General features: G+C 40.6%; 1 protein-coding gene across 2 annotated transcripts in view; it reads left to right on the forward strand.

Moving 5' to 3' along the window:
- The window catches only part of AZI2 (5-azacytidine induced 2), a 37,216-nt gene extending 19,710 nt beyond the window's left edge, over positions 1–17,506 (forward strand). For both annotated transcript variants that reach the window (XM_075271337.1, XM_075271336.1), the window contains exons 6-8: positions 4,335–4,396; positions 12,948–13,072; positions 16,568–17,506. In XM_075271337.1, the coding sequence (XP_075127438.1) occupies positions 4,335–4,396; positions 12,948–13,072; positions 16,568–16,947 (567 nt within the window). In that variant the 3' untranslated portion in view covers positions 16,948–17,506. The remainder of the gene's footprint in view (positions 1–4,334; positions 4,397–12,947; positions 13,073–16,567) is intronic.
- The last annotated feature ends 9,582 nt before the right edge of the window (positions 17,507–27,088 follow it).

The raw sequence follows: 27,088 nt of genomic DNA on the forward strand, positions 1-27,088 counted from the left end.
GGCCCCGGCACCTGCATCTATCCCTTGCTGGCATCCGCCTCTCTATTACAGCGGATGCCAGGCGCCACATTCGGACTATAAGACACACCCTTCTTTTCCCCCCAAATTTGGCAGAAAAAAAGTGCGTCTTATAGCCCGAAAAATACGGTATTTTACGAAACATATCCCAAATAGGTAGTACTATATGAGTGGACTTGGCATACATCAATATTACAAAGAATATAATAACACTTATTAGCGAAATTACCTCCTCCAGTCATCAGGCTTGTCTGGTCATACATTCAGTATTCACTGCTAAATCCATCTTGGCTGCCCGTATAATTTATACTTATTTATTTTCTCACACACCCCAACCATAGCGTTTAGTGAGTGTTGTACCTCACGCCAGTGCTGGATTCACAGCTGCACAGGTCATTACTTCTCTATTATGTCGTCCATGCTTGTGTTGGGAGTGTATGGGTCAGATAGCGGAACAGAATGTCATCGTCTATGTGTCCAATGTACGGGAGATGACATAGTGGCAAGTCCTCATAGTTGGAGAGAGCTCATGCATGGTTGCATTTATTTTTGGCATATGCCTCATAAGTGAACTGGAAGGAGAGAGTGAATCTGCAATTCGGGGTTTCCAATCCCTTTAATTTTGTTTTGTATATAACTCACTATGACATGTTGTTTAAAGGGATTCTCTAGTGGGTAAAAATTAATTTTTATTTTTTTTCTTAACCTTTATAAAGAAAGAAGCAACTGTTACCTACTACTCCCCTTTGGTCGTGTTTTGATATTTCCTGAGTGCTTCCTGATCCCTCTCCATACAAATGTGATGACCATTCAGCTAGTTGGTTATATAACAGTCCTAGACTGTATAGAAGATGGAAAGTAACTGATAATGAATGTAGTTTGTCAGACTGGGTCACACCCGTACGGGGTAATATGTAAATTTACTGTCTGTAGTCTGCCACCCATTTTGCACACGTTTTCGCATGGTGAGACTCAGAAACTCCTTCATTTTTTTTTATTTTTGTAAAATAATTTTTATAGTCAGATGTTTCTTATATGCTTTAATCTGCAGAATCCACTAGATGGCAGCAAATTCAGAGATATAAAACCTGTCATGCTACGATGCCTAATGTATACTACACTTATATCAACATTCACGTATTGGTCGTCCAGCTTTTAGTCCTGCAATACATTTGGGGAAAGTTATCCAGTCTAAAACGTGCTATTCATGGCATAATTAACACTTGTGGTGGGTACGAGGTGGCGGTAGTGACTATTGCTGCATTTATGGCCTGTTACTACTTTGGTTGGTCTCCTTGCATTATTGATTTTGATATAGTGGGATGTTTGTATCACTTCTACGGTTTTATCAGGGATTCCTGAGTATTATGGATAATAGACATTGGGCAATATTAATCGTGTGTGTATAAGACATGGATTTCTCTATTTATTGATTTATTCGTGCGGCCTGAAACATTGCGTGGATGGCTACGACTTTCCTTACGGTTTTAAAGATTTTAATGGACATCTGACAAACACTTTAGGATCGGTTGGTTTTTGTTTTTAGTGTATCCAGAAGAAAAAAATCTATTTTTGGTGGGTTCAACACTTGTTCCCTATCCTGTTGTTCCCGTGGATAGGAGATAAGTGAATGCTGGAAGTCTGAGCAACAGGACCCCCAGCAGGCACGTGAAAGGTGGTCTCCTAATGCTTCATGTGAGTGGAGTAGTGAGCTCTGCTTTATTAATTTCTGTGGGACTGACAGAGGTCACTGGCCCAAAATCTTATGGACCTAAATGAAGCGCTGGTCACATGCATACCACTGCCCCATTCACACACTTTACCCTGGGACCCCACTTCTTGTGGTCAGACACCTTAATCCCTATTCTTTGAGGGTCAAATGTACATCGGAGTGTACTGGAGAGCAGCGGGACCTAGGATACCTGGACGCTGCTTATCTCCGTCACTTGTTGAAATAAAGTGCACAATGCAGAGGGTAGAAACAGCAGCGTACTTGCAGTTCTCATCCTCTGACCTCCATGTCAGGCAATTTAGTCCTATACAGAACTTGCTAAAATGGACTTATCTGAACTGCAATCTATGAGAGCCAAGAATCTCCTCCTTCACTCGTCGCCTGAACCTCGTTTCTCCATTTTATAATTCCTTAGATCTAAGTGTTGGACACCATCTAACACATCCGTACATATACACTATAACAGATCTGTAGGACTTGGCACTATATGTAGTTTAGGACACAACATAGGTTAAAGGATTTCCTTTGTAATTTTCTGAACCTCTTCTCTATGAACATCCCCATGTGGGTATCCCCAGTACAGTAAGACCCTTCAGAAGCAGGGCTGGTGCGAGTGAATCATCATGACATGGCGTGTTGGGTTTTTTTGTGGTTATTACGGTATCTTCAGTTTACGATTAGTATGAGATCAGTTCGTAGTTATTTTTTTTTTGCACCTCGCTTTAGAGATGTAAAGATGTCACACCTACAGTCAACACATTCATCTGCTAAGCAGAAAGATATGGAAGTGTGCTGCCATACTCTTCTTGCATATGTAGTAAAGAGAAAAAAAAAACAACCCACATTTTGGTCAGTTTTGTGAATTTTTATATTAATAAAATATCTGCAATGTACCGTATATACTCGAGTATAAGCCGACCCGAATATAAGCCGAGGCCCCTAATTTTACCACAAAAAACTGGGAAAACGTATTGACTCTAGTATAAGCCTAGGGGGGAAATGCAGGAGCTACTGGAAAATTTCAAAAATTAAAATGGTCGGTGTTTTTGGGTGCGGTAGTTGCTGGGGAAGGGGAGGGGGTGTTTTGGTTGTCTGTCTGCCCCTTCCCTAAGCTTGAGGACTGGGTTTTTTTCCCCCACTTGGAATTCAGCCTGCAGTTCTCCTATTAACCCCTTCCTGACAGAACAGAAGCACTGCAGATCCCCTATATTCAGTAGACCGGGCACTTTCAGACACAGGGATACCTAATGTGTATGTGTTTCACAGTCATTTTCTACTTTTGTATGTATTCTAGGGAAAGGAGGGATTTAGAACTTTTTTTTATTTTTTTTAAAGCTTCTTTTTTTCCCCCACTATTTTATGGGAGATTCTATACATTGATATTGCGACTGTTCATAGACCCCACCCCCCCTCCTTTAAAAAGAATAAATACAAATTTTTGCTGACTCGAGCATAAGCCGAGGGGGACTTTTTCAGCACAAGTATAAGCTGAAAAATTTGGCTTATACTTGAGTGTTCATTACCGAGAAATATGCCAAGACCCACCATGGAGCGTAACAGCGGTCACCATTACCCATTACACTATCAGTACATTGTGTGGACTATGCTGGTTATTTATAAAATGGCCGATAAGAAAACCATTGCGAACAAGTTTTGATTTTCTGGCTACATTTATGACCTTTTGTAATTTTTTTAACAAGTTTTAACAGGTGTGAAATCCTGTATTTCTTTCTTCTTCCCCATGCTCCTCTACTGTTGCGCTGTGCGTAAAAATCACACTTGGCGGGCCCTTCACACCGCGTTTTGATCATCTATCAGTTTGGCGGATACAAAAACAGATGGGATATGAAGACCGTCCATTTACATAGTCACTGTTAAATAAAAATGGATTGTTTAATAAAAACAGAACGGCTGACGCTAGGTTCACACCTGCGTTCAGCCTTCCGTTCTATGCTTTCCGTCTTCTGCATGCCAGAAGACGCAAAGCACAGACCGGGTCCGGCCGTGAGCGGCGGTGAGCGTTTTATGCTCTCCGCCGCGAAACCGGATTTTTTAATCCGGACACAGAGTACTGCAAGTCCGACTCTGTGTCTGGATTAAAAAACCCGGTTTCGCGGCGGAGAGCGCAAACCGCTCACCGCCGCTCACGGCCGGACAGCTTTCTCACCCATTCAAATGAATGGGTGAGAGACTCCTGCAGGTTTCCGTCTCCTTCTCTGTTTTATGCAGGAAACGGAAACCTGCAGAACGGACCCCTTGAACGCAGATGTGAATGAGCCCTTAGGATGAAAAAGTCAAAAGAACAGACAGAAACTGATTGTTTTTTCTTTACATTGAACTGAGGCTCTTCAGTTTTCACCTGCTTTCATCTGTTTTTCGCATCAGGTTTTTTGTTTGTTTTAGATCCACAAAATGGATCAGTTAACAAATGATCAAAACTTGATGTGAACGGGGCCTGAGACTGGTAGTCCTTTCCACAAGCAGGAGGTATTTTCTTCTCCTGATCAGATGTATACTTGTAGAGTTTCCGTAAATCTAGAAGTTCTTGTGCGTGTAATGTAACCCATTCTGCTTTATATTTTAGAATGCTGCAGTTGATAGAAGTTCGCTGTGTACAGAGAAGGTTCAGGTCAATGCCGCTGACAGGTATTTTTTCACTTTCGTGTTTTTTGATTCAAATCTAATTTTAGGCTAAAGCCCCACATTGCGAAATGTTGCTAAAAAAAAAAACGCTGCAGAAAAAAAAAACCTTAGCAGAAACAGGTTTTTTTTTTGTGTAGATGGGATTAGCCGAAATCTGCTGCACTTTGCTGTAATGCGTTTTGGGTTTTTTTCTGCTGCAGCAATAATGCTGTGTTTTTGTAAGGTGGAGCTTTTAGCCCCAGTATCTTTCTGCTGTGTGGGGCATTTAAAACCTACTCAACATTTCACTCACATCTGGAAAAAAACCGCATTATGCATTCATAAAAAAAAAAAATTTCTCGTACATATAACACAGACAGACACATACATACATACACACACACACACACACACACACACACACACACACACACACACAGTGCCTTATCTAGTAGAAGTGACGGTTGTGCCTCCTCCATTAATAATCAGGTTTGTGTTTCATTCCATTGTAAGATGTGTGTCGGGGTTTCCAGGCAGTACAATTGTGGTGCAGATCACATACATTAGGATGATTTCGGAGTACCATTTTCAATTTATGTGTAACCTAGTAATATGACTTTTTTGTGTGTGTGTGGTTATTTAGCATGTATTTAAAGTGTATGCACTGAACACTGCACACAGGGCGTACAAGCAGTCCTTCCTTGTTCTAGTTGTTTTATGAGTTTGCATTTATTTTTAGAGCATACTGTTCTAATTGAAATAGCAAAAAAACATTCATTTACCATACGTTAGAAACTGCACCAACCATACCCCCGCTCTCCTGCATTCTCTTAATCCTGCTATATCACCAGTGTGCTGGCGATGCCGCTCGCACCATGGCTCTCTGTATCACATATTCTGGTCCTGCTCGTTTATATTGGGTTTCTGGAGGGAGGTGAAGGCCATGACAGATTCCCTCTTTATTCAGGGGGTTCTGCTGGAGCCGTTGATTTACCTCCATGGCCTTCCCCCTTGACACCTTGGCAAGGCATCTTCCCGGCTATTCCTGTACCTTTGCACGGCTGCAAAGACCTTTATTGCACGTAATTGGAGATCAGTGTCTTCGCCGTTGGGGCCGGATTTGCTCGGGAGGATGAAGGATATTCGCACCCTTGAATATATGACGGCAAACCTCAACAACAACACCGAGTTGTTCCAGGCTGTTTGGTCGCAATGAGATGCATATTGCATTCTCCAAGGCCTTTAGGTCGTTGACAGGTCTTTTTCCCTTTCGTCTTTTCCTTTGCTTCCCCCTTATATGTGCCCCTCCCCAGGCTAGTCTTTCTTTCTTTATTGTGTCCTATGTGTTCTCATTACTGTATTGCTGATGTGGTTGTTGAAATATCCAGAATTGTTTCTCCTTTCCCCGGTTCATGACCGACCTAACTACTGTTTTACTATTTATTTATTTTCATTTTTTTTTCTCTATTATCAACAAAACTTGAATAAAAATTAGTTATTGAGAAAAAAAATCAAAACTGTGCACCAGGCCCGTACTATACTAGTATTCTGTCACTTCTCCATAAGTGTCTGAAATATCACAGTGATCTTGCATGGACTGCTTCAGGTTTGATCCCTGACCAGCTCCTTCCAGTATCTATTCTCTCTCGCTCTTTTTATTGAATTGGGGCCATCTCAAGCCCTAATCTGTGGGGCATTAAATTATATCTCTATCTAAAATAAATAGATAATGATTGGTCCATCTATGTTTAGTGATGGGAAAGCATTATTGAGCACATACATGCTATCTTGCACACCTTTTCTTTTTCCCAGTCTTCCTTGTTGTGGCCGTGAAGGACTCAAACTAGTAAAGATGACTGTACATTGGCCCTGCACAGGGTGTATATATTATGTGGCTGTGGTATACAGATGAAGGACAGCTGCTGCTTCTTTTTTTTTGCCTGGTAAAGTAGCAAAGTTCCCCACTATGGTGATATCCATGGATTATTGTACAGCAGTCGTGCATGTACACATCTTGACCACAAGGGGGAGAGCCAGAGCTGAGAACGGGCCTCGTCTTACCAGTCTTCTGTAGTGTTTGTTCCATTTCTTCAAAGATTCTAAATAAATTGATGCAAAGCACTAAAAATAAATTAGAATAAATGTACTGTGCTGCAGATTGTGCAGTTTTACTTGCCTTACAGAAACATCTGCTTGCCTCCTAAAACCCCAGAGTGTTCGGCACGTAGGTGTAAACCACTTAATTAACAACTTGAGGTCTAAGAATGCTGGAAATGTTTCCATGTCTGTTTTCATATTCTGACTTACTGGTTAAGTGAAAGTAGGCCTCTTTTTTGATTAGAAGATTTTAGTTCATTTTTTACCTTTCATGGTAGCAAATGTTTATTAGGCTAAGGCCTCGCGTAGCCGGCCGCAGCAACAAAAGCGCTGTGGGGAAAAGCACAATGGAAATGCGTTGTAGTTTTTCCTACAGCGCTTTTCACAGAAAGTTTGCAGAATTTTCAGAGACGCCAGTATTTCTGCAGGTAGGATTGACTTGCTGCGACTAACACAAGTGCCATGGTTATTTTTCTGCAATGTATGGGTGGGATTAGCCAGAATCCCATTGACTTTGCAGATACTGTAAAACGTTGTGTATGAACTACATCAGGCCCTGGCCTTAAAGGGGTTTGCCAAACCAGAGGAAATGTGATAAAATAGTAAAAGAACCCATACTTATTAATTTGCCCCCACTGTTTAGTGCCACGGCTTCGGCCCTACTTGCCAGTCTGCTGACAATATACCCACATGAAAACTATTCAAACACTAGCCTCGCTGGTCTCCTACCACATACCAATGACTGAATCAGTGATTGGCTGCTGCAGTGATATAGCCAAATACCCACATGACCACTGTATCCAATCACTAGCCTCGCTGGTCTCCTGCCACATGCCACTGACTGGCTGCTGCAGTGACATAGCCTTGTACTAGCCTCGCTGGTCTCCTGCCACATGCCACTGACTGGCTGCTGCAGTGACATAGCCGTGTACTAGCCTCGCTGGTCTCCTGCCACATGCCACTGACTGGCTGCTGCAGTGACATAGCCACATGCCACTGGTTGGTTGTAGTAAATAGACTGTTGTTCGAAACCTCTTCTCTTCTCAGGGCCACACTTTGCCCATTTCTCAAGAGTGACCAAGTTATTAAATCGTAGATAAACTCTTAAGGGTTACAGCCCTAAAAACAGAATCCCCTTGGCCGTCTCACTACTTTTATCATCGACTTGATGAAACTTCTCTATACTTCCCTGGTCTCTAAATGTTCTTCATCCAAAAAATAAATAAATAAATAAATAAACTGTAATGCCAGTAACACGTTTGTACAGTCTTTTATACAATATTGTATTTATGTGCTGAAATGATGCGGGCTTCCACATCTGGTTCACCTTTGACTGTTCTTATGATTTCGTCTACTTTCAGTTGATGGTAAATGATGGTTTTGACATTACCAGGTAATTCCATCTTATTATTCAGAAGAACATATACTTTTTCTCTGTATTGTATACACAGTCACTGGATTTACGTCCATTTAATGGATGCTTTAAAGGGATGACAACGAATGGCCATCTTTATTTATAGATGACCATCTATTTTTAGAATCTTATAAACCGTATACACTCGAGTGTAAGCCGACTTTTTCAGCACAGTTTTCATGCTGAAAAAGCCCCCCTCGGCTTATACTTGAGTCAGGTTTCACGGAGCACAAAGAACTGAAGGACCTGCATAAATTAAACGAAGGGGGAGGTCCTTTAGTGCTACTGCTCTGTGATTGGCTTTGTCATGTAGGGGTCATTCCATATCAAGTGATCCAAATAGGAATATTTTTTTTACCTGACGTCTTTAGATTTTTTTTATTTTTATTTTTTATGAAGTACAACTTAAGTTAATTACAAATAAAAAGTTTTGAATTTTTTTCTTCATCAGTTAATTTTTTATAGACTTCTAAAGTTTTGAAAAAGTGTGAATTTTGGCCTGGTATGGCTTTACATTTTTTAACATATCTTGGGCTAGAATTAAAGGGGCTCTATCACTAGGAAAAGTCATTTTTAACTAATCACACCTTTGCATAGCCCTTAGAAAGTCTATTTCACACCTACCTTTTGTATGTAGATTGCCTCACTGGTTTCTGAATAAGTCCGTTTATATTCATATGCTAATTAGACTAGTGCACGATAGAAGGTGCACACCTCTCCTATTGTCTTCTATGGGAGACGGCTCCTGCTGCTGCTGATGACTCGCTTCCTGTTTGCCTCACACACATAGAAGATAATAGGAGAGAGGAGGCTGCTGGGAACTTCCTGAGCTGGCTGGAGGCTCATTAGCATATGAATTAAAACGGACTTATTCAGAGACCACTGAAGCAATCTACATACAAAAGGGAAGTGTGGAATAGCCTTTCTAAAGCCTATGCAAGCATGTGTTTAGATAAAAATGACTTTTCCCAGTGATAGAGCCCCTTTAAGATAAATAGGTGGGAGAGGCATCATTTTTCTCAGAGCGGTACCGGCTTTCATTTGATATGTCACAAGACGATGTTTCTTTAGATTTTGTTTTGGAGAAATCAAATTCAAAATTTTGATGCGCAATTGTGAAAAAAACGTATGTTTTAAAATTGTGAAAAAATGCATTTGTGTTACTTGTGTTCTTGGTTATATTTGTACAGGTTTTCAACTTGGGACCAAATTGGGATCAATTTTTTTTTTTTTTTTTTTTTTAAGCCTTGAATCATCTGATTTTATGTTTGTGTGAGCTTCTTCCTTTTTTCTTTTCAAATTACAACTTGCTGAATTCAATATTTATATGCAACAATAAAGAGACACAAAAAAAATCCCATAAGTGCCAGAATAAATGCATCTTATCATCAGAACACAGCTTGTTCAGCATTTTCAACCTGAATGCATTGAACAAACCGAAAGAAAAGAGCTGCTCATATCCTCAAGTGCGATTTTCTAAATAGTCTCATCCTAATTATATGTTAACAAGAGTACAAGAACCAATATTTATAACACCTATTTCTACATGTAACAATTTTTTTTTATTATATCACTAAACATGTCATTTATTAAGAAAAATAGTCCAGTAGATAAATCCTCATTCTATAAAATATGAACTAATCAAACAGTTAATAGGACATTTTTAAACTACTGGCCTTTTATCATCAATTTGTCCTTTCTAGTGAGTGAAATGTAATCTTGTCCATAAGCGCTGACTAGTAATGGCCATTTCCTTTTGTGTCAAAGAGTATGTCCGGCCTGTCATGGTGTTCGGCTCCACCTGAGTTAATATCTGATTTTTGTTGACTTGTAAAATGTCTGGTTTTCTTGGATACACAAAGGATGGTGCTGGACCAGAAGGATGCAAAAAAGTCAATTTTATGTCTTCATTTTCACAATCTTTGGAGAGTACAGTTGCCAGCCACCAGCGCTGATCATATTCACAGGTCACATAACCAGTTATGTCATCCATTGCCAATCTTGTGCCGCCTTCCTTACATCAGTGACTGCATCAACATATACTGAGCAATGCAATATGAGAACATAACAACATGACTTCTGTATTAATTACTCTACCTTTAATAATAAGGGACATGCATCAAACATGAAGATTGGAACCTCCCTTCTTGTGGTTATCTGAGGTGCACTACAATAAGTGTCCTACCAGAAACACACCTCTGAGAGAGATGGTCCCACTCTAGTGTCATATTACAGGACCTGTATACTGCTAGTCTGACACTAGTTAACATTAAAATTTTGTGAGGTGGATCATTCTCTGTACATATCTCACATATAGACCCCACACTTTTAGACCACAGGCTGAACAGATCTGAATTCAAGATTTTCGCAATGACACTGTAATAGTTATATTTTAAAATATTATCCCATTGCGATCCCAACTTGAATTTTGGTACAGATGTGGCTAAGGGCATAGCAGGCCCAAGTGCATTTTTTTGAAATTTTTAAATAAAATGTTTTTTTTGGAAATGCGTTTTAAAATTTTGCGTTTGCGTTCACATGGGTAAAATATTAACAAAGATACTCTTGTGACATATTTGGTGAAAGCCTGTATAGTTCTGAGTAGAATGGTGTTTATTTTGTTTCTCTATCTTTTTTCTAGCCTAAGTTATGAGGAGAAATGTAAAGGCAGGCAACACAGAAATTCGCACTTTTTCTGAACTTTGAAAATCAATTAAAAATCAAAAAAAATTTCTAGAATTTTTTTTTCTTCACACTTTGCATTCTCTGACACACTATTACCAAATAACACAATCTCAAAAGAATTAAAAATATAGAGGGAAAAATCATTGGTTCACTTGACACGGAATGACCCGTAGGTGACTATGAGGTCTTGTAGAAACTAGAATGTAACATCTGCAGATTAGAGATGAGCGAACACTGTTCGGAACGGCTGTTCCCATAGAAATGAATGCTCCCATAGAAATGAATGGAAGCGGCCGGCACGCGGGGGGGGTTAAGCGACCGGCAAAGCGTACGCGCCAGGTGCTTCCATTCATTTCTATGGGAGCGTGCTGTTCGGATCGGCTGATCCGAACAGTGTTCGCTCATCTCTATTGCAGATAAGTCAGTGGCCATTATGTGCAGGATTCATTGTGTCTGAAGATGTCTGTTGCATGGAGGAGACAAAGCTACAGTAAAGTGATAGTAAAACACGCAGGTACCTGCTGGTTACTATTCCTATTAATGTCAGGCATTTGGGGTTATTTTAGTTTCAGTAACTGAATGTGCCTCACATTAATAGCAGTTATCCCTATCATGTCCCTCATATTAACCCCTGTGTGCCCCATGAGGGTACTAATAAAGGACCTTAATTATGAAGATACCTAATTATCACCTCCATATGTCCCACATATCAGTAACTCTTGTGAGGCACGCAGGGGGTTAATGTGAGGGACATGATGGGGTTAACTTCTATTATGAGACACATGGTGTTACTAAGCTGTAATGCACATAACCATACTTTTTATCTGCAATGGTGGATTCCCCCCCCCCCCCCCCCCCCGGCTTATACTCAAGCCAATAAGTTTCCCAGTTTTTCGTGGTAAAATTAGGGGTCTCTGCTTATATTCGGTTCGGCTTATACTCGAGTATATACGGTATGTGACTGCTAAACTGATGGATTCCCCAGCCTGTACTTTCATTGTTTACTGGTAGCACAGTATAGGATGATGTGCTACTAGTGATCAATGAGGTTTTTTTTTTTTTTTTTTTTTAAAATGAATTAAAAATTAAGATTAAAGAAAGATCACCAGATAATAACTAATACTGATAAAGCAATGTATTTGTTACGTGCGCTCCTCAACTTTGAAATTCCAACACAAAGAAGGACAAGCCGTAAGCTTTTGCATATTGAGGAAGTAGCAGGTGTCTCTGCGATCTGCAAATTGTCAAATTTTCAATATGTGGAAGGGGCATAAATGCCAGATTGAAAGCTAAGTTTTATGGCTGCTTAAAAAACCCCTCAAAAATTAGATTGTGCACATGCTCCTGTGTGTCAAAACCTTGGTTTATTTCTCCATCAGATCCTAGCGCCTAGGCTAAAATGTCATCACTATTCAACGTTTAGCTGTATCGACAACACAATGTACTAATTACTAGAGATGAGCGAGTACTGTTCGGATCAGCCGATCCGAACAGCACGCTCACATAGAAATGAATGGACGTAGCTGGCACGCGGGGGGGTTAAGCGGCCGGCCGCCGTCAAAGCGGAAGTACCAGGTGCATCCATTCATTTCTATGGAGCGTGCTGTTCGGATCGGCTGATCCGAACAGTACTCCCTCATCTCTACTAATTACCCGTGATAAGAGTCCTCTCTGATACTGGGCACTGGCGCCAGAACCCAGCACCATAGTTAAAGTGCGGGTGTCAGTCATATGACTACAGCATGTTAACCTGTTCTCTGCCATTGGTGAGGAACAGGTTAACAACATGCTAGAGCTTAGATGTGCCTGAAAGTCTGTGTTCTTTTTTATTTATTTATTTCCAAATGCAGAAAAATGCTTTTACAGGCATTATTGCAAACTTTGTGGCATTATATGTGAAGTGTTGGTGGCCCACAAAAGACGATCGTATTTGGAAAACATTATGACCTGTCCTAAGGTCACCGCAACTTGAGGAACCAATATATATTTATCATTATATATTAGGGCTTGACAAATACCAGGTTCCTATGCCTGTAGGAATGCTGCTGATGTCTACATACAACTTTTGATAACATTTTGGGGCCGGAGATAGAGATAATATATATATATTTTTTTCATATATGTTATAGAGAATGTGCTGTCAGTTTTCCTAAAATATGAAGCAGCCATTCCCAATAGAAGTCCTCTTAGTGATGTAACTACATGTGTCTATTGTATATGTATCCATAGTCATTTAGAATAAATATTGCTCTTTATTGCTCTACGCTGTGATCTATAAAATATAAAGTAGCAACAGCCTGTGTCCCCAGGCAGGTGAAGTGGAAGATGAAAGATGCTACTGGGCAGCAAATGAAACCTTTCTATTTTCTGTTCTACCAGCGAGAGCAGCATGCGGCAGGCGTACTGGGAGCTGAAGAAGGAAATGTCTAATTTACATCTAGTGACTGAGGTACAAGCCGAGGTGCTAAGAAAGCTGAAAGGAACAGTGGCTGCGACCAAGAAAGGCAAGTCACATTACTTGCTGTAATAGGGCTCCTCCGAACCTCCTATCCCTGCAATGCCATTTAAAGAGCAACTGGCTATCATATCTCATCAGAATCTCTCTGTATGAGGCAGACGCGCCTGAGTGTATTAGAAGCTAAACCAGAAAATCGGGTAGGCTGCAGCTCGGTCTCATGCTGCATACTGGTCAACTTCACACATAAAGGTGTTGCTGATGTGTTTTTCTGCTGCGCTGTATTTTCTTCCCCCTTGTGGCTTTTTTTTTCTCAGCCAGTCTAAGTGTACAGGCAGAGGTGTTAACAGTTTATTTGTATTTGACCTTTTACCATATCTGCCGTGCATAAAAACAATGCAAATACTTCTCCAAGTTTCTCTATTGTCATCTGACTAGCCAGGGAAACTCAGAAGGCAGGTTACAATTTATGTCAATGTAGTTAACTTTGTTCTACATTTTATTTATTGTCAGATTTAGTGTTTCCTGCTTTCTGATAACTAAAGCTCCTACTCTATATGTAATACTATGCTCCATCCTGTAGCCCTAATAACATATGCAGCATCTCTGCCACGAAACCGCTTTTTTTTGCACGGACACAAAGTCCTGCATGTCTGACTTTGTTACACAAACATGGAATAAAGGGCACAACAACATCCAAAAACAGCATAAAGTGCCACTAATTAAGGTCATAAGTATACGCACTTATACAACCAAACGAACAAAATAAACAAGAAAAAAGGTTGAAAAATGCTAAGAAATGTATTCAAAGTAAATAACTGACATACAGCATTTAAAGTTAAAAAAGGTGACAAGGTACTACCATCAGGCAGGTGTGAATGAACCAAAACAGCAGGAGAGAAATATCAGATAATGAATCAATGTAGAAGTACATAAAAGTATACTGGGTAAGTAAACCCTACGAAAGTTCATACATCATATATTTGTCTAAAAAACCAATAGACACTAGACAGAATTCAAATATGTTAAATATAAATGACTCATAGGAAGTAAATAAGGAGTATGGGGCGGACAAGTGCCACATGATTATGTTTACCCTATCTTCTGTCTAAAAAAAATCAAGATTAGTGCTAGAGATGAGCGAACACTAAAATGTCCGAGGTTCGAAATCAGATTCGAACAGCCGCACACTGTTCGACTGTTTGAACGGATTTCGAACCCCATTATAGTCTATGGGGGAAATGCTCGTTTCAGGGGTACGCAAAATTCGATAAAATTCTACCTACCAAGTCCACGAGTGACGGTCGGGCTGGATTCTCCTTGAAGTCTTCTCCCGGCGCAGCATCCCCGCGTCTTCTTCCGGCTAGAATTCACTCTGCCTAGGGATCGGGGCAGAGTAGAGTTAGTAAATTTAGAAACTGTGAGGAGTCGATGGAAGACTAGATCAATCGTGTTTCCACCTACATGTGTGGCAGAAGACGGGACATGCGCAGTCGGCTCTGCCCGGCGCCTGAGCAGAGCCGACTGCGCGCGCATGCGAGGGCATGTCCGCGCAGTCGGCGATGCCTAGGCAGAGTGAATTCCAGCCGAAAGACGCCGCGGGGATGCTGCACGGAGAGGACTTCTAAAGGTAAGAGAAGAACCGGCGTTGATTGGCCGACTGTATAGCATTCTGCCAATCAACGCTGGTTCTGCATCGAACCTTAAACTTCGAACAGCAGTAGTGTTCGATCGAGTACAAATACCGTAGTATTCGATCGAACACCTACTCGCTCATGTCTAATTAGTACCTCTCCTGTTACTTCTTTACATAGATACCTATATACATATTCGTGGATTCGGCGACTATCTTTTTTTAGGAGTTATGGTGAATGTTTGCTCATTTACATCTTATTCTCCAAGTACTTAGCCCACTCTTTTACACCAGCCTTATGGATGAATTGAATTTACTAAGTATTATTAGTGTACTACTTTTGGACTAGCATTTGATTATTTATTGGTGACACTATTGTGGTACTTGTTGTCCGCCCATACTCCTTATCACTTTACTTCCTATGAGTCATTTATATTTAACATATTTGAATTTTGTCTAGTGTCTATTGGTTTTTTAGACAAATATATGATGTATGAACTTTCGTAGGGTTTACTTACCCAGTATACTTTTATGTACTTCTACATTGATTCATTATCTGATGTTTCTCTCCTGCTGTTTTGGTTCGTTCACACCTGCCTGATGGGAGTACTTTGTCACCTTTTTTAACTTTACATGTATGTCAGTTATTTACTTTGAATAAATTTCTTATCATTTTTTCAACCTTTTTTCTTGTTTATTATGTCTGACTTTGTGTCTGTGCAGAAAAAGGCGGTTTCACAGCGGAGAGGCTGCATACGCCACCAGCGGTTTGCGTTAAAAATCCATTGAAATGAATCGTTTTTTTTTTTAACTGACCGTATGCAAGGTGTCCCCAAGCTGTTTTTCCTGCAGTTTTGGCAGAATCACAGTGGGCAGACAGTGGCGCAAGTGTGAACACCTCCTTAGTAATGTCTCTCTCTGGTTTCCATTTTTTACACACAGAATGTTATATGACAGTGTGCCATGTTATATTAGGCATCAGAGATCAATGAAAGTGACTCACAAGTGTGAACTGAGGTTGTACCTATGCATACCTCAGTTTCAAATGGAAACCAAGCGAATTGTGGCCTGTTTTGAGGATACGTGCCATATGCCTTAGGGCGGGTTCACACCAGCGCCCGATCTCCGTTATGCAGGTTTCCGTTTCCTGCCCGAGAAACTGGACAGGAGACGGAAACTGGCATTCATTTGAATGGGTTTGAAAAATGTCCGCCAGTGAGCGTCTTCTGCTCTCCAGGGCAAAACTTTTTTTTTTTTTTTTTTTTTTAACCGGACACAAAGTAGGGCATGCAGGACTTTGTGTCTGTTTAAAAAAACAAACAAAAAAAACCCAAAACACAGTTTCGCCACGGAGAGCAGAAGACAGTAACGGGCGATTACCGGCAGACACTGAATGCAGGTTTCCATTTTCTGCCGACAGAAAACGTAAACCTGCATAACAGAGATCGGGAGCTGGCGTGAACCCGCCCTAAGACTGTACCCTTGGCTTTAGATGTGTGAAGGCTAAGGGTTAGTGCACACGGAGTTTTTCTGACACTGAATCCGCCTCAAAATCAGCCTCCAAAAAAAGCCTCCCAATAGAGTTCTATTGGGAGGCTGATTTTGATGTGGATTCAGCATCAAAAAACTGTGTGCACTGACCCTTAGTCTCTGTTCATTTTAATGAATTAGTAATTAGTCTCCATATTTGGTTGAGGTCATCGGGGTCACCATTTGAATCCATCCTACAATGGCCGTGTCAATATGTCATGGCTTCTAAATGAAAGCCATGATGTAATGTGAAGCTGCTATAGGCAGCCAAAACCGTTCTGCTTATAGACAGTTGTAATAAATCTGCCCTGATTTTATTAGGACTTTGCGCACACACCTCGTGATTCTAGAATAACTCAGTCCTTTATGTTCTTCTTTCAGCTTCTCATGGCCCAGTGCAATGTGAAGAAGACCTCGAAAGGACCTTTAATAAACTGCAAATAACTGCTGGTGGAGTCATTTACCAAAAGGCAGTATCCTCTAAAGAACAAAAGCTTCACGGCGCTTCCTCCACATTGCAACCGCAAGAAAGTACTGTGAGTACATTGTCTGAAAAGCCAGAGGGTATACAATGGACAAATGAGAGGCCTATTCCAATAGGCGGAAGAGACTGCGAAGAGACGGACTCTTACCAAAAGTCATGTTCTGAAGAAAATTCTTGGGTTATGCCAAGTCCCCCAAAGCCCAGTGAAACCCTTTTCTGGGAGACTAAGAATAATCCGGGCCAGTATTATAATCCAAATTATAATTTTGAGAGCTAAGACAATGGTCCTAGCATATTAGTATGCAATCCACTCCTCCTCTGAAGTCTTTCCTGTGTGTATATATAGGTAATTTATGCAATTTGTGGATTCATAGCCAGGTTCAATAACCTCTCCTTATGGACATTGACATGGATTCTGTTATGCACCTTATGGTTTTTCCTCTTTGTTAATTTAATTCACTAGTTTGATAGGATTCATCATATTAGGACATCATCTCTAACAATGGAAAGATTCTCGAGGGAGAGTGTCACTTCTATATGTGCCAGGAATATACGAAGGATGTGTCTATTTTTAATAACGATATAGTATTGATGGTAGCCTATCACCATCATGGAATGAAAACTTTCAGATCTATCTATGCACATAGATATAGTTGTAAATGATATATATATATAGCTGATTTTCTTTTTCTCTTCTCATATCATACGCCTGTAGTCTGAGACTTGAGTAGACTTTGGTGGTTGTGTGGAGCCATCGCAATGTAGGAACTCAAAAATAACACTGCAAAAAAAAACAACACTTTTTCTACCTATGTGATTAGAAAGAACTTGCTCATGGGTACATTGTTAGATATATATAATATATATATATATATATATATATATATATATATATATATATATATATATATATATATATATATATATAAAAATGTTCTTGGTCCAAATAAGAAGTGTAACATGTAGAGTAACCTGCACTTAATCTATTGCTGTACTCTTGTGATCACACAGCATTGTGACCAGGATAAAGCACGCATGTCATCTCTTCTCATTTTCCTGTCTCCTATCACTATTGCGTGTTGTGAACTATATAATTCAACTACATAACATAGAATCTGATATTGTTATCAGTTATCGATGTGGGGTTGTCCATCCACCGAAGGCTGGATTCACATCTGTGTCGGAGACTCCACTGCAGATTCTGCTTAAAATCAGCGGAGAGACTTCTTGCAAGGAGCAGTTTTCTCTCTACCGGTTTCAGTATAAACCCATTAACCTATGGGCTCCATAACTAACCACTCTTTAAGAAGACTCTTTAATGCAGACCCGAACGACTGAGACGCAAACGCTAGTGTGAAACAACGAAAAATAACCTTGTTATTCTTCCGCTGGTCTTGGTTCTTCCTGTCCCAGAGTTGAGGTTCTTACTAAGACAGCGACTGTTCAGTTATAAGAGCAGAAAAATGAAGACTGTCTGTCTCATCTGTCATGTATTGACTCTATGGTTTCCATTATATTTTGTGATTTTCTGGATAAAATAGTATATACACATACAGCCAGCCTTAGGTAAGTGTTACAACTTTTATTAAGCATTCTGTAATTTTTTATTTAATTTTTTTCCCCCCCAAAGTTTAGGTGGATTGGGATTGAGAACCCCTTAACCCCTGCACGGTGTAGGTTCACTTTATAAATGGACTAGATATGTAAGTGGTAGACCCGATCAGTAATAAATCTTTATTCTTTTACGATTAGTTCCCGGTCTTATGGGCAGAGCTAAAAAACCAGGTTGTTTATTGCCCAGCAGTAATTGTTTCAGATCCTCTATCATTATTGGGAACAGCAGTCTAGCACCGTATCCTGGGTTGTAAAACTGCAGTGTGGACTATCTCAGGCCCCGTAGCTCAAACGCTTCAGCGCTTTACAGTAACTGCAAAATGGATGAGATTCTGGCTAATCCCATTCGTTCATTGCAGAAAAACATCCGCAGCAAATCTGCTGAGATTTTAAAAAAAATGTTGCATTTTTAAAAAATCTCAGCATTTCGGTTAGAACTATAGAAGTACTGGCGTTTTCCCTATAGATATAAATGCAGCAGAAAATCCACAGGGGAAAACTCTGGAAATTTTGAAAAACACTGCAGGAAAAAAATGCAATGCAGTTTTTCCACAAGCGCTTTTTGGCTGCGGCTTACTATATGAGGCCTTAACTTTACATAGAATTGTAGTCTGGAACTGCCCCACTATATATAATAGCAATATGGTGGTATAGTCTGGATGTCTTACGCTAGCAGACTATATTGCTAGACTGCTGATAACCTAGGTTACAGAGGACAGGGTGTAGCCGTTTGCCCCCTCCCCTTCTCCAGCTTGTTATTTTAACAAATTTTCCTGGTCAAAGCTAAAAACCATACGCCCTACTTGTCAAGTATAAAGTGAGTGTACACTTTAAATGGGTTTTGGCAAATAAACCTTATTTATTGTATAATTCTCCGATTTTCCAATTTACTTTTGTATATAAATTTGTTTTAAGAACTCGACTTGTCATTGGATCAGACATTTCATTGCTAATATTTAGAGGTTGAAGATCTATCCCAGTCATGTGATAATCGCACAAACACTAGGCTCCATCTTTATACAATGATTTCCTTTTATTTGCTGATGGTGAATTGCTCCTTTTAGGCCGGGGCCTCTCTGGCAGTAATAAGGCAATGCGAACTTGCTGGTGGCTAGCAAACAAATTTCCTCCACTTGTTGCAACTAAAACCTGCAATGCAAAGTGACCTGCCCTCCGGTTCTCAAACCCACAGCATGCCAGTTGGATTTTAAGATGCATGTTGAGGCAGAGCTGTCAGAGGATCCTGCAGTTGAGCTGGTGCAAAACACATCTGGATGCGATACTGAATCTTCCGAATGGAAAGCACTTTGCTTTTTTTTTTTTTTTTTTTTTTTTTTGCAGTTTTTGATGCAGTTTTTTCGAGCCAAAGCCAGTAGTAAATCAACAGGGAGAAATAAGTCCTTCTTGGAGCATGTCAAGGCTTTCCCGTAGATATAATGGTGACAGAGTCCGCGGAGGAAAATTCTGTGAACTTTCTGTTCAGAGTGCCGCAGAAAGAGCCGCGGTTGTTCCTGCAGTGCTTTAGCTTGGCGTTTCTGGCCCGTGGGACATTAGCCTAAAATTGCAGACAGAGTGCTGCATTCAGGACTGTTTAGTCCATCAAACTGACAGAATATGGCATATACCCAATGCGCACCCAGTTATAGTTTGTGTGGATGAGCCATATGTTCCTATAATGGAATAGAGGAATGAATAACTAACTCAGATGTGAACTTTCCCTTACAATTGTTGCAGGCATAGGTACCTTATAGAAATCAAAAGTGGAGATGTAACCAGGCTTTACCACTCTAACCCAATGATTTATATGGTCTCACCAAGCCATCTGAGATCCGGAAATACTTAATTGCAAGACATATCGATCCAATTGCACATTAAAATGATTAACTGTCCTAAGACTTATGACTATTTCTTGTTTCTTTTGTTTTTCAATGAAGGAAATAAATTTTTTCTATGTTACTAGTGCCTTTTTTCCTTTACTTTTATTGGAAATTTGACTATACCACCATTGTATTGTATTATACATAAATGTATATTCTGGTTTTGTGTAACCAACAAGAAGTTATGATGAAAAGTGATGGCAAGAAAAATCGCTGCGAATGTCTACTTTCTAGTTAAAGTTTTATAAAGCGTTGTTCACACAGAAGAAACTTTCCTAGATGAGAATTCAACTTCAGGAATTTGAAGCAGATTTTTCTGTTTGTTCAAATTCATTTTGCGTCAGAATCCGTACCTGCCAGGTGGTATTTTCTGCCCCACTACCCCATTCAATGCAATGGGAATTATTTTTCTGCTACCTGAAAAAATCCAGTAGAGGAAGATCCAGCGTCTGACTCCCATTGAAATTAAATGGAGGCTGGTTTCATGAAGAATTTGAAGCCGATTTTAAGGCCTCAAATTCAGTGCCAAATTCCTCCATGTGAACATTCCCTTACAGAAACACAGCTTACTTTTGTTGCAGATTTTGCTGCGTTTTTTTGAGCCAAGGGCATTGGATTGAGCAGGAGGTAAAAGTATAAGAACTTTCTGTATATTTCCCATTTCTGTCGTGGCCACTTTTGGCTTCAGCTCAAAAAACTGCAGCAAAATTTGCTACAAAAAAAAAAAAGAAAAGCTGTTTGCAATGTGGGAGGAGGGGGGTGGTGTAGAGCTATAGTTAACCAGAGCTCTCAGGATGCTGCCATTGCCAACGGTTAGTCTTACCGTAGATGCTACATCTTTCTATATTATAAAAATGAATTTATATTTTTCTGTCTGTTCTTCATGCATGACCAAACAACTAGAATGAAAGAAATTTTTTGAGAGAAGTCCTCAGTAGTTGATACCTTTTTTAATGGCTAACTCAAAAAGTTTTTTGATGACATATCAAGCTTTCGAGACTCTATAGAGGTCTCTTCATCAGGATGGTATAACACAATTTCTGAAGGTAGGCATATATATACACAGAGAAATGGAGTGTTAGATGCAAAATAGATGGAGAACAGAACACAATATAAATAAACATATATATCAGTTCCCAAGGAAGTTCTCTGGGTTTATAGCTTCTTTGATCAGTGACGTGGTGTCTAGTGGTTGTAAAACGTCATAAAACCCTGGGCCTGGTTTAACCCCCTTTGGAGCGTGTCAAAGTTCGCCATAAGTTTAACCTCCCATATGAGGCGATGTTTTCTGCTCTTGAAATTCCCTCTCAGTACCAGGATCTTCATATCTAGAGAGCAAAGAATGGACCTCCCAGTGCCAAAACACTTCTGCAATCAAAATCATAATATGACCCAGGATATGAAGATCCTGGTACTGAGAGGGAATTTCAAGAACAGAAAACATCGCCTCACATGGGAGGTTAAACTTATGGCGAACTTTGACACGCTCCAAAGGGGGTTAAACCAGGCCCAGGGTTTTATGACGTTTTACAACCACTAGACACCACGTCACTGATCAAAGAAGCTATAAACCCAGAGAACTTCCCTGGGAACTGATATATATGTTTATTTACATTGTGTTCTGTTCTCCATCTATTTTGCATCTAACACTCCATTTCTCTGTGTATATATATGTCTACCTTCAGAAATTGTGTTATACCATCCTGATGAAGAGACCTCTATAGAGTCTCGAAAGCTTGATATGTCATCAAAAAACTTTGAGTTAGCCATTAAAAAAGGTATCAACTACTGAGGACTTCTCTCAAAAAATTTCTTTCATTTCATATCCACTGGCTAACACGGTACAAGGATATATATTTTTTCTCAAACAACTAGAGCAATCGTCACTAAATTTGGCACACAGATACTTCAGGTGTCCGGGAAGGTTTAGGAGGAGCCCTAAACGCGCTCGGATGTACCGTTGCTGATATACAGCATTCCCAAAACAATGACCACCCCCCATTAGCCCATACAAACCTGCAAGTCTTTCACTCATATTCCAACTGCAATACACATGGTCACTCCACATGCACAATCCAACACTAATGTACAAACTGAGATACATGCATCAGAGGATTAGATACACCGGTCAGCACCCATCATCATACGCCAGAGGATTAGACACTACCACATGCTGGAGGATTAGATACGTGCCACTGCACACAGTATCACATGTGGAGGGTTAAATATGTGCCTCTCCAGACAATGCTACAAACCAGAGGATAAGATATGTCCTACTGCACACAATACCACATGGGAGGGGGGGAGGATTAGATATGCGCCTCAGCACACAGTTTCAAACACCGGAGCAGTAGATACGCGCCTCAGCACACAGTTTCACACGCCAGAGGAGTAGATCTGTGGCTCAGCACACAGTACCACACATTAGTTTTACTCCAAGTTTCCATAGCAACCCAGCCATTTTTCTTCACTGCTGTAGGTCAGCTTTAAAGGGGAAGGGTGCTGTGGATGACATGGTTACACAAGGTCACATTCACACAGCTTTATTTCCAGGTATCCATAACAAACGATCACAGGTTTTTCACTGATATCCAAAATAAGATACACATGTGGAGCAAAAAACAACGCATCTGGCCTGACGTGACCTGCGAGAGTGGATCTCCTTCCCATCACGGACCTCTGGTTCTTGTTTCCTACACATGATCACGTGACGCTTATGGACAAGCACAAATGACATACAAAATAGACCAGTGCAAAACTGGACAATTTTTATGGGAGCCACTACACAAACAAAAAAAATTAAATCTACCCGTGCAATATTATATGTGTCTCTGAAGAATGATTTCCTTAGGGATTACAGCTGGTTGGAAAACAGTTACGTAGGGCACACTCCCCACTTGGGTGAACCTATACGCGCCTCTCTGCATAGCACTGACTCCCTGGAGGCTTATTAAATTCGCAGCATCAGAATAGCTCTCTCTCTCTCTGCGTTTAAGAGGGAGCTCTTTTTCTATGGGAATAGCTGATTTTAAGAGGACACACACTCTTATTCGTGCACGTCACATGAGCCGGGCCTGCATTCCGGGTCATGTGACGTCTGACGTCATTGAAGATCGACTACTTCGGAGGTCAACAGCGTAGGAGATGGGAGATAGGTGAGTAACAGAGTTTTTTTTATGTTTTTCTCCCCCTGGGTCTCCAATTATTATACTCTGGGGTCTGAAAAGGGGCCCCGCCGTTCCTAGTTACGTCACTGAGGAAGACTACTGGATATGACGGTGCTCCATGCACAGAAATACCGTATAAAAATAAAGTATTGATTTCAAAAACGGCGTTAGAGAAAAGATTAAGAAAGGTAGGGTTAGAATAGGAAAATTACCTAACTGTAATCATAGACTCCCTTTAAGGAGGCAAAAACTCCCATTTGGTTATTTAGATTTTTTTCCCCTCAATCAGTGATTGATGTGGAATTACCGTGATAGCTTAGTAGGAAAAGGGATAGCAGAAGAACGCTTGGTGAGTAATCGAACTTAAAGAGGACCTTTCACCATTTTGGGGACATGCAGTTTAATACATTGCTAGAAAGCCGACAGTGCACTTTCCCGTTCTGTGCCCCAGTGAAGAGCTATCTGCGCCAGTACGTAGCTCTTCACTGTCAATAGGGCGTTTCTGACAGTCAAAGAACTCCCTTCATCACAGCAGCGTCTATAGGGCTGTACTGTGAGAGGGGGCGCTGCTTACCGCCCAGTGATGACGCTGAGCAGTGAGGAACGCCCCCCCAGTACTCGTCTATGGAAGAGTACTATGAGGAGAGGGAGGGGCGTTCCTCCCCGCTCTTACAGTACAGTGTTACAGTAGATTGCAAGTAGCGTTTCAGGGACTCTGTACCAGTGGGAAAGAAGCCTGTAATTGGTTTCTGATATGTTACACAAGATGGAGAAACCATGATAACATTGGAAAGCCCTTCTACATTGAACTGAGGGGAATGATTTACCAAGCTCCCTACTCTCTAAATGGAAAAATCAATTCTTTGTTGTTGCAGAATTTCCTGTTTTGTTTTTTTTTTTGTTTGTTTGTTTTTTTAGCAATTCCATGAGTGGATTTAACAGAAGGGATAAATGTTTCCTTTATACTTCCCATTCCTTTTGATGCCATGCTTGACTTTGGCTCAAGATCTGCAACAAGATGCAGATTTTCCGCAACAAGGGCTCTTTACCTAACGCTAGCTTTACATTAGTGCTGTAGTTTTCATTCTTCAAGTCCACTTGGGGACCTAAAAACAGAATCCCGATCTGCTTAAAAACCGGTTACCCATGGACTCCATAAAGTATAATCGGGTCTGCTAGGTTTCCACCTGAATTTGGCGGAGAAAAAAGTCCTACAAACGGAATCGGGGATGTAGCCCCCGAAGAGTCACCCAATGCAGGTATGATCAAAGCCTAAAATTCTTGTTTTGTTATGTTTTATGTTACAGGCTACAAACAAGCCAGTCATGCAGTTATACTTCCTTCTTATTAGTATATATTTCTTAAGTTACTTTCAGCCGTATGCAGTAAACTCCTCTGTGTGGTGGTTGCAGAAAAATTAAGATCTTATTGCTATAACTATGTACAGAATATTAATTGGAAGATCATTTTGGACCTAATGCACTTAGGCTAAAAAATAAAATAAAAAAATGCTCAAATATGAACATTCACTTCAAAAGGATCTTGATGGTGTTAAGATGTAGGCAGCACAGAATATGTACTTTAGTCAACTTGATTTTGTTATGATCTTTGGCTCAAACGAGAAGTTTAGCTTTGTGGTTTAGTGGTCATATCATGGGGACAGATGCACCTGAGTCTCACTGCCCATGTATCTACCAAACATTGGTTTGACTTCACCTTCAAAGTTAAATTTTCCATTTCATTTGTAACTGTAGAAAGAGAACTTCAAATATGGAAAAAGCGAAAGTACAGAACAACACTGCAAACCAGAAACAATCTACTAATAAATAGAGATGAGCGAATACTATTCGAAACTCCAGTTTCAAATAGCAGGCACCCATAGGAATGAATGGACGTAGCCGGCACGCAGCGGGTTAAGCGGCAGGCCGCTTCCATTCATTCCTATGGGTGCGTGCTATTCGAAACGGCCGTTCCAAATAGTACTCGCTCTGCTGATCTCTAATAAAAATTATTGTAAAATATAGTTCTTTAGAGATCCAGTTCATAAAAGGAACCTCACGGAAATTTGGGACTCTAAACTACCAGCAAGTCCTTAGGGACTGGTGGTTTTATTGTCCCAAATATCATGTGCCAAGGTTTAAAAATAGAAGTTAGTACTTAGTACCAGTTCACATCTGCGCAGGGGATCCCCCCAAACAGAAACCTAATCCATATAAAAAAAGAAACCCGCGGACCCCAGATTACAATGGGGGTCTGTTTGGTTTTCCACACAAAAAATGAGGAGAGAAAAGTGTGTCTTTTAGGACTTTTCTCTCCACATTTTTCATGCGGAGAGGGAAGCGGAATGGCCTGAACTTATATGTGAACCGGACCTTATACAATATGTAAAGTGCTGGGAAATATGTTGACGCCATATAAATAAAATGTATTAGTATTATTACCTGCCTAATGATGACTGCTCTTGGTACAGGAAAAGTTCTATAATGAAGTCAGGACAGTACATGTAATGCTAGGTTCACACCTGTGTTCAGGTTTATGTTCGGGGAGTCCACTTGGAGACCCCCAAACAGAAACCTAATCTGCTTAAAAAAGCGCAGACCCCATAGACTATAATGGGCCCGCCAGCCGAACATAGCAGACAATGCACAGAGAAAATTCCGGCTTAGCTTAGTGTTTACACGTCGACAAATCATACTTTGTAATGGTACCATTTAATATTCTATACAATGTACAGTATACTGTAAAGCTGATATGGGTCACTTAGGACCCAGAAGCTCACACAGTTTCTGGCCCTAGCAGTCATGTAACCACTGGATCATAGGGGAGCTGCACAGTGGCTCCTATAGCTGTGTACACAACACTCCGGAAGGCAGGGACGTTAATAAACCGTTCCTGCCTTCCCTATATAGTAACAGCTGGCATCCCCATCTTACAGCTGAACCATTTCTGTGCAGCAGCCTAACCTTGCAAGGGTGAAAAGGTACTAGTTAAATAACAAAATTTTGTTTGGTGGCTGTAGGTAGTCAATATTCTCTTTCTATAAAGAAACACTTTTTAATAAATCAATACACATTTTTCTCTAGACATAGTTTGATAGAAATACAAGATTTTAAAGGGTGGACATTAACAGTCGCAAACTTCTGCACAAGTGTTAGTAATTTGTTAAATGGAGGCTCATTTTAAATTTATGGTTGTTCCAGATCAATCTCCCTGTGCCCAGATACAAGAGGAAACCATTAAAATAAAGAGTAAGGCCTCGTTCACATCTGCGTTGGTAATCCGTTCGGGGGACCCCTTCCCGAACGGACTACCGAACGCATTTTCCAGCGGTGTACAAGTGAAAGCACATGGACCCCTTAGACTATAATGGGTTCCGTGTGCTTGTGAGATCTCCACACGGAACATGCGGACAGGAATGTACTTCACAATCTACTTTCCTGTCCGCATGATTCGTGCGGGCAGGGTGCGGCAAGAACACGGACCCCATTATAGTCTATGGGGTCCATGTGCTTTCACTGCACACCGCTTGCATATGCGTTTGGTAGTCCGTTCGGGGGGTCCCCATGCGGACTCCCCAAACGGATTACCAAACGCAGATGTGAACCAGGGGTCATGATGGTCACAAAAAGACAAGCAAGCCCATGAGGTTAAGATTCAGCCAATATCAGAAAATCAGTACTGAATGATACCTAGAGTACATGGATAAATGTCCCTGGTACTGTAACTTTATTTTACAAACTATCCAGAGTTGCTTAGAGTT

The sequence above is a fragment of the Leptodactylus fuscus genome, chromosome 4 (assembly GCF_031893055.1).
Source record: "Leptodactylus fuscus isolate aLepFus1 chromosome 4, aLepFus1.hap2, whole genome shotgun sequence".
In the NCBI taxonomy this organism is placed as follows: domain Eukaryota; kingdom Metazoa; phylum Chordata; class Amphibia; order Anura; family Leptodactylidae; genus Leptodactylus; species Leptodactylus fuscus.